The 8763-nt window shown below is 50.6% G+C and overlaps 2 protein-coding genes across 2 annotated transcripts; both read right to left on the reverse strand.

Annotated features, from left to right (window-relative positions):
- Positions 1-3539: 3539 nt before the first annotated feature.
- Positions 3540-5435, reverse strand: LOC106753513. The gene has a single exon (XM_014635333.1). The coding sequence runs from the start codon at positions 5433-5435 to the stop codon at positions 3540-3542; it is 1896 nt and encodes a 631-aa protein (XP_014490819.1).
- Positions 5436-6152: 717 nt separating this feature from the next.
- On the reverse strand, positions 6153-8102 carry LOC106753514. Its single transcript, XM_014635334.1, has one exon. The coding sequence runs from the start codon at positions 8100-8102 to the stop codon at positions 6153-6155; it is 1950 nt and encodes a 649-aa protein (XP_014490820.1).
- Between the last annotated feature and the right edge of the window lie 661 nt (positions 8103-8763).

Below are 8763 nucleotides of genomic sequence, written 5' to 3' on the forward strand. Positions count from 1 at the left end.
TAGTTCCTAACTACCGGTCGCGTGCACGGGTTGATGATCGTCCGGCCGGTTATTAGTCGTTCCTCCATGGTGCGTAGACAGGCCGTACGACACCGTCCGGTCCTTATGGTACATAGGCCCCCCAAGCCCCACGCAATGTCATTGTCGTGGGGTTTAGGAATGGACCGGGTGCTTAATCGAAGTAGGAGTGTCGGTTTGCGTGAAGAGGTTTGACGGTTCCGGGAATGTCCCTTTGGGTTCATTTTCTGTGAAGGTATTTGGGCGGGAAAAGACACATGTTGCATTCTTGTGGGCCGTTACGTTTGGAAACTGTAACAACGATCAATCTGAGGCGTTGGTCGTGTTAATCATGAACGGTGGAGATGCGTTGCAGTTTTCAAAAAATTTTCTATAAATAGGGGTGTTTGTCAAATCCATTTGTCATTTTCTCCAGTATTTTCTCTTCTGTATTCATTTTCCCCCAGGTAATAAAAATGGATTTTGTTGTTACCATCGAGTCTTCTTTGGAGTCGTCGGGTCGCGGTCGCGGTGGCGTGGCTAGTGATAGTGATGAAGGCAGCCGTTACGAGGATTCGTCGTCTTCGGGTTCCATTTTTTATGATGCCCCTACTCCCGAGGGGTCTCCCCCGGCTGAGGAGGTTCCTCTTGCTGAAGCGATACCTGAATCCGGCCGGACTGTTGCCCCCCCGGGGACCGAACTGCCGGCGGCGGATGCAGACCGTATTTTCTATGGTACCCCCCTATTTTTATCACGGGGTGGTATAGTGGTTGATCCGGTTCCCTTGTCTCCGGTCGGTGGTCTTCCAGTTCCCGAAGGATACGATTAGGCCGGTTTTAATGTGAACACGCAAACATCGAGTCTCTCGCATACGGGTCTCCGAGACTTCATAGGGAGGTCTTATTTAGTAAGGGATGAGGCGGATGGCCGATTAGTACGGGCGGCGGTGAGTCGAGAGAACGAATGCGTATGCCATGGGAAAGGTTCTAGTGCCGAGGACTTCTTCTTTATTTATACCACCTTGTTCGAGAATCTTCACATTCGAGTTCCCTTCACCTATTTTCATATGGGTGTCCTTCGTGCCTTAAACGTGGCACCCACACAGCTTCACCCCAACTCTTGGGCGAATGTCCAAGCTTTCGGCGTTATGTGTTTGGCGGCTGGGGTGATACCTACTGTTCCAGCCTTCTTACATTATTTCGACGTTCGACCATCCCCGAAGGCTGGTTGCGTTTCTTTAACTTCTGTGTCCGACCGGACATTATTCAAGCCGTATACCGAATCTTACAAAAATTTCAAGGACCAATTATTTAAAGTGGTTATTCCCGAGACCAGCCGTGGTGACTTTTTTGACGATGAGGGGCCTTCTCTCTTTCCACTGTATTGGACGGAGAATCCTACTAAGATGAAGGCTTTCGTCAAAGAGGTTTTGGACATTGCCGACCTCTGTGTGGTTGATGTTTTCAACACCCTACCACGCCGCCTTTCCGCCCGCAGCCTGGTTGACTGCCTTCCTTTCGAGGATTGCAGTCGGAGAGCGCTCGGTATGGTATCGGTTCAATTTTTGTTTTTCGTTAAAGTGATTACTTAGCTGAATTTGTTGCTTTCTTTCAGATATCATGGCTGCTCCCAATCCCCGACAGTCCAATTTCTTGATAGCTAAGAAAGGAAGCTCCAGCGTGCCGTCCGTTCCTAAGGAAGGTTCTCTCCCTCCTCCAAAGTGTCCACCTTCTGCTGGACGGGTAACAATCGCATCTGTTCGGGCTTCTGCTGAGGGGGCTATTCCCATCGGGATCCCTGTTCAGGATAAGCCGCACCAAGCTGGAAGGTCTCAGCCTCCAACTGCCGGTGCCTCCAACCTCCCTTCTGCAGCGGGTATGGTTCCCTCGACCGGGGTGGCGTCTCAATCGGCTCCCGCGGGCCCCTCGGCTCCTTCTCGCAAAAGGAGGAAGTCCCGCAAGGATGGGGACAAGTCCTCCTCCAAGAGGAATCGCCGCGAGGGTAGTGATCCGGTCGCCCCCCTTCCGGGTGGGGTGTTCAACACTGAATATAACGTCGGACGGCGGGTGGATTTCCATATGGGGGCGGCCCACAAAGCCATTCTGGATTCCATGTCTGGATCCGCGTTGCTTGATGCTATCTTTGAAATATCTAGTCGGACGACTTCAATGGTCGGGTACCTCAGAGAGGTTGGAGACCTTCGGGGGTCCGGGAAAGTAAAGAAGGCTCTACTGATGGAGCAAGAGAAAACGACTACCCTCCAAGCGGACTTGGAGGGCTCGAGGGGAGCTCATGAGAAGGAGAAGAAACGCCTAAGTGAGGTGCAGCAGGAGCTTGCCCGGGTGTCCGCGCAATTGGAGACTATGACCGATTTGTTAGAGAAGTCTCGGGCGGACAACTCTGACCTGACAGCCGAGTGTCAGCAGCTGAAGACCGCGACCATTGAGCAGAAAGAGGTGGAGAAGAAGCTGCAAGAGAGCACCATCCGGTTGCACAAGGACCTGCAGGCGGTCCGTGCCAACCTCAAGGACGCCCGCGAGGAGATTACTGCCTTGAATGCCAGTGTGATCAATGAGCACGAAGAAGGTTTCTACAAGGCCCTCCGGCAGGCGGAATTGATTCTGAAGGTGGAGAAGCCTCTAGAGTTGGGATTCAATATTGAGAAAGATGTTTATGACGGGGTGCTGACATACATAGGCCCCCCGGCAAGTCAGGAAGACGGGGCGACCGGTAAGGGAGGCGCTTTTGCGGAGCCGGATGTGGCGACTGGGGGTAGTTAGAAAGTAGCTTGTTTTTTATTTTTTATAGGGAGGTGTTAGGAATGCAACATTTTGATTGTTAGGGCGGGCAGATTTTAAACAACTGATTGGTTGTTTATATTGCCGCCCGTTCATACTTTTTGTCTACTCTTTTTATATATGGCCTCCCCTTTACTTTATGAACTTTACATTTTGCGTTTTTATGAACTTTATATCGTTTTGTCGTTCTTACTGTTCAAAGTGAGTTACGAGTATATACGTGCGTTTTTATTAGGATTATTTCTAACTCGTTTGATTGCTTGCATTTTTATGACGAATCGAATTGTTATTTAAGACGATACCGGTCGGTGATCTTCGTGGGGCAGGCTTTGCCGTTCACCCCCTCAGAGTTGATAGGATTTATGCGTTCGTCAATTTGGATATTACGGGTGGCAGGCTAAGCCGTTCACCATCTGACCAATTTTGACAGGAAATTTTCATTCATCAACTCTGATGGCGTCTTTCTCGATAGATGGGTATAACCATTCATTAGAAGTCCTCGTTTTATATATTTAGCCCGTACGTCGGAAGTTGTACATTCAGCTGAAGTATAATTTTAAATGTGACGCATTCCATGTATTCGTAAGTTGTCGTCCGTCTAATTTGGTGAGTCGATATGCGCCATTACCTAGGACTTCGATGACCTTGAAAGGACCCTCCCATTTGGCTGCCAACTTGCCGTGAGACGCTATGCGCCGTGCCTTCCCGATTTTCCTCCATACCAGATCTCCCTCTTGGAAACTCTAGGGACGTACTTTGGTATTGTATATGTGTTCGACCATACGACGACAAGCTTCCGCGTGCAAAACCGCCTTCTCCCGCCTTTCTTCTAATGTGTCGAGTTCTACTCGCATCTCCCTGTCGTTTAGGTGGAGGTCCTCTAAGCTTCTCCTTAATGATGGTTCTCCAAGCTCCACCGGTAGCTCCTCCACCCAAGCGCCTTTCTTTTCTCCCAACCTTCTCTTTAATTCTGCCACTATGGCCTTGTTCATGGCCTCTGCTTGGCCGTTCGTTTGGGGATGCTCCACCGAGCTAGTCGAATGTTTTATCCCTAACCTTTGAAGAAACTGTTCGAATTTCTTATCAATGAACTGTCGTCCGTTGTCCGTGACAATCGTTTTCGAGAGTCCAAATCTACAAATCATCTTCCAACAAAATTTTTGCACCTCGGTGGCCGTGATCGTGGCCAAGGGTTCGACCTCCACCCATTTGGTAAAGTAATCCACTACTACCAAGAGGAATTTCTTTTGGGCTGGACCGGGCGGGAATGGTCCGACGATGTCCATCCCCCACCGGGCGAAGGGCCACGGGGCTACCATGGAATTTAGGTTGTGAGGTGGGGCGTGGTGGTCATTTGCATGAGCTCGGCAACCGAGGAATTTCTTTACAAAGGACGTGGAGTCCCGTTCCATCATCGACCAGTAATATCCTGCCCGGAGAATTCGGGCCTTAAGCATGCGTCCTCCGGTGTGGAAACCACATATACCGTTGTGTAATTCGTCCATCACGTATTCGGCCTCCGTCTTGTTCAAACACTTAAGCAGGGGAGATGAGAATCCTCTTCGGTATAGATCGTTCCCTATAAGAAGGAAACACACAATCTTCTTGGCTTCTTTCATGGTGAGGGGGGCTCCTTCATCCTGTTTTTTCATCAGTCCCACGATCTCCCTGCGCCAATCTTCGGCGTCGTCTGTGGTGATTGCCTGACATTCGACCGATGGTTGTAACAAGACCTGTCGGATGATAGTGGTAAGTTGTCCTTTTTCTTTTCCTGAGCTAAGTTTGGAGAGCATGTCGGCGCGGGTGTTTAATTCGCGCGGTATGTGCTGTACAGTTATCTTCTCGAAGCTATGGGCCAGGGCCGAGGCCTTGTGGTAGTACTTCAGGAGTTGTTCTTCTTTTACCTGAAACTTTCCATTCATCTGTCCCACCACCAACTGGGAATCCGTCCGACAAGTAAGTCGCCTCGCCCCCATGTCCCTAGCGAGGTCTAGTCCGGCCACCAGAGCCTCATACTCTGCTTGGTTGTTGGAGATCTTGAATTTGAATACGAGGGAATGTTCTATCAAAAACCCGTTCGGGCCTTCCAACACTATACCAGCACCACTAACCCTGCGCTCGGAGGCCCCGTCGACGTATAAGTTCCATTCTTCTCCCTCGGGTAAAGGTAACTCAGCTGTAAAGTCTGCCAAGTGTTGGCCTTTTATTGATCCTCGGGATTCATAACGGATACCAAATTCTGAAAGTTCCACTGAACACCCGACCATATGTTCGGCCAGGTCGGGTTTTCTCAGTATTTTTGATATAGGATGATCCATTCGCACCACAATCTGATGACTTTGGAAGTACGGTCTTAACCTCCTCGCTACCGTCAGGAGCGCTAACGCTACCTTTTCCACCTGCTGGTACCGCCGTTCGGTGTCCTGCAGGGTTCTACTTACGAAGTAAATTAGTTTAAGGGTCGGTTTTTCTTGAAACAAAATTGCACTTACTGCTGAGTCGGAGACTCCCAAGTAAATCTGGAGTTCCTCGCCCCGGGTTGGTCGGCTCATCACCGGGGGGTTCATGAGGATGCTCTTGACGTCCTCAAATGCATTTTCATAGTCATCATCCCATTTGTCGGAGGCTTCCTTTTTCATTTTCTTCATGATTGGGCGGATCCTTTATGCTAATTTGGGTATGAACCGTGACAATGCGGTGAGCCGACCGACCAGCCTCTGAATCTCCTTGAGAGTGCGAGGGCTTTGCATTTGTAGGACTGCTTCGCACTTATCGGGATTAGCCTCTATCCCTTGGGACGTCAGCATGAACCCTAGGAATTTTCCCGCAGCTACGCCAAAAGTGCATTTAGCAGGATTCAAACGCATGTCGTACTTCCGGACCTGACCGAACACCTCTTCTACATCCGCCAAGTGGTCCCTCCCCTTTGCCGACCGTACAACCGTATCATCCATGTACACATCCATGCATTTGCCAATCTGGTCAGTAAAGATCCGATCCATCAACCTCTGGTAGGTGGCGCCGGCGTTTTTCAAGCCAAACGGCATAACCTCATAGCAGAAGTTGGCCCTATCCGCTATGAACGCAGTTTTTGTCACGTTTGGTCCAAGCATGGATATCTGGTTGTATCCCGAATACGCGTCCAGGAAGCTCAACACTCGATGTCCGGAAGCACCGTCTACCAAGGCATCGATGCTGGGAAGGGGGTAAGAATCTTTCGGGCTGGTTTTGTTCAGGTCCGTGTAGTCGGCGCACATGCGCCATTTTCCATTATCCTTTTTTACCATAACCACGTTGGCTAACGAAGTGGTATATGTAACTTCCTTAATGAACCCGGCTTCTTTCAATTTTTTGATTTAAGTTTCCACTGCCTTGCGCTTCTCTTCTCCCATTTTCCTCTTCTTCTGTGCCACCGGGCGAGCTTCCTTGCACAAGCTAAGTCTATGGGACATGACCGAGGGATGTATGCCGGGCAGATCAGTCGCCGTCCAGGCGAACAGATCGCGGTTGTGCCATAATGTGGCCTTGAGTCGTCTCTCTATTTCAGGATCCATGCCCTGGGCTATAAGAGTTGTCTGTGTAGGGTCCGGTCCTATGATGACGGGTAATGTCTCGCCGATTGGTTCCAACCGATCATCAGTGTTGGTTCGGGGATCCAGATCGGTCATGGCCACCTCGGACCGTCCGGTTCTCCGCCTTACCTCCCTAGGAAACATTTTCAACCCCGCTGCGTAACATTCCCTAATCGTCTTTTGATCGGCCCGCACGGTACAGATTGTCTTGTGGGAGGTAGGATACTTGAGCGTTAAGTGGGGGGTAGACACTATGGCCCCAAATAGATTTAGACACGGACGACCGAGAAGGGCGTTATAAGATGTGTTTGCTTCTACCAGCAAGAATCTAACTTTCTTTTCTTCACTGGAGCGGTTGGTCCCTAACCGTATCCTCAGGTCTAAATAACCCTGAGTATCAACTCTCTCTCCGGCGAATCCGACCAACTGCTCCCCAAACGGTACTATCAGATCCTCCGAAATATCCATCTGCTGGAAAGTCTTCCAGTAGAGGATGTTTACCGAGCTTCCTTGATCAACCAACACTTTACTTATCTCGTACTGTGCTATCTCGACCGTGATGACCATAGGGTCGTCCTGTTCCGGGTCGGGTGCGTGGAAATCCTCATCCGTGAAAGTGATGGGCAGCATCGTTCTCTTCAGAACCTCCACACCGTGTGTTGACCGCAGAGTCCTAATACTCCTTTTACGGGTAGACGAGGATTGTCCTCCCCCGGCGAACCTGCCGGAGATAGTGTTGATAACTCCTCTCAAAGGGCGGCTTCGACCTCTCTCTTGGCTTCGACTTCGCGACCTCCGCTGAGCGTCGTTTCTCCCATGGCCCGCATATCGATTGCCTCGGCCATCCGACGACCAGTTTTTCCTCTCAAACTGCGAAGGACTCCTCGTGTACTTTCTTTTTTCCTCATACCGGGGGGAGCTTCGCCCCATGTATTCCTTCCTCTCCCATCTATCAGGAGATCCCCCCGATTGGTATCCTTTCACATACCGCTGTAATAAGCCGGCCCGAACCATTTCCTCGATTTTGTCCTTGAGCGTCACGTAGTCTTCGGTGTTATGGCCCATATTTTGGTGATACATGCAATGTTTGGAATTGTCCGCTCCCGGGGGAGTTGGACGCTGCTGCGGGATCTGCATTATCTGCGCGCTAAGCGACTCCTGTAATATTCGGGCCCGAGGGGCGTTCAACTGTGTGTACTGTGGGAATCGGAGATTTCGGGGTCCTTCCCGACCCTTAGCGTTACCCGGACGGCCGCTTTGACCGTCCCGTCTACTCTCCTGCTTCTCCGCTTTCATCTCCTGAAGCTCCTTTCGATAATTTTGTTTCATATCTTCCACCCTGATCTCGTCCGCCGTCCTCTGGCGCAACTCTTCCATGGTCTTGGGGGGTTTCCGACAGATACTATCCTTGAATGGTCCGGGCCTCAACCCGGGCATCACGTGTTGCAAGGCCAACTTCGTACTGAGTCCCTTGACGCGTCGAACGATTTTCTGAAACCGGTCCATGAAGGTTTTGAGGGTTTCTTCTTTACCTTGTTTCAGGTTCATCAAGTCAACGATGGTGGCGTCCTGCACTCGACACGCCGCAAACTGACTCTTAAACATGTTACTTAGGCTCTTGAAGTTTTCTATGGTTCCGTTGGGGAGTGAATCGAACCACTTCAAGGCTTCTCCTTCCAGAGAGAGCGAGAATGCCCTGCACCAGATGGCATCGCAACCTGTGCGAAACGCCATCGCATTGGTAAAGGATTTAACATGGGCTTCTGGATAGGTTTTCCCATCGTATGTTTTGAATTGAGGAGGAACGAACTGATCCGATATTCATACATCCATTATGGCCTGGACGAACGGTACCAGCACCGAGGGTATTTCGTTCTTTACCAAGATCGCGCTCTCTCCTTTCTTCCCTTTGCCCTCCTGCTTTTCTTCCTTGTCACGGGCGCTACTGTGCGCCTCTTTCTCCTCCTCCCCTATTGGGAGGGTTCTCTCCTCCTCGCCGTTAACATTTGCCGCCTGTCCCTTCAGCTGGGCCAAACACTCGGCCCGTACGGCCGCCATTTCTTCCTCATGTTTCCTCTGCATTTCCTCGTGTCTTTTTTGCATCTCCTCCATTCTCTGCTCCAATGCCCGTAATACTCCGTTAGGATCTTCATTGGTGTTTCTTGTGGTCACCATTGGTAATAAACCTCTGGCCCCACGGTGGGCGCCAAAATGTTCCGGGTGAACTTCTCTATCCTCTCCTGCACACTTCTCCCTAGGCCTCCGGACGCTCCACGTGTGCGATCTTTAACTATCCCACCTTGGTCCCGTACACTCCTGTTCAAACCGGCCGGGTACCTGCTAAAGGCACTCCGACGCTCAAGTCAGTATGATAAAAGGGATAGAAGTAGGAAGA

The sequence above is a fragment of the Vigna radiata genome, unplaced genomic scaffold (assembly GCF_000741045.1).
Source record: "Vigna radiata var. radiata cultivar VC1973A unplaced genomic scaffold, Vradiata_ver6 scaffold_137, whole genome shotgun sequence".
Lineage (NCBI taxonomy): Eukaryota > Viridiplantae > Streptophyta > Magnoliopsida > Fabales > Fabaceae > Vigna > Vigna radiata.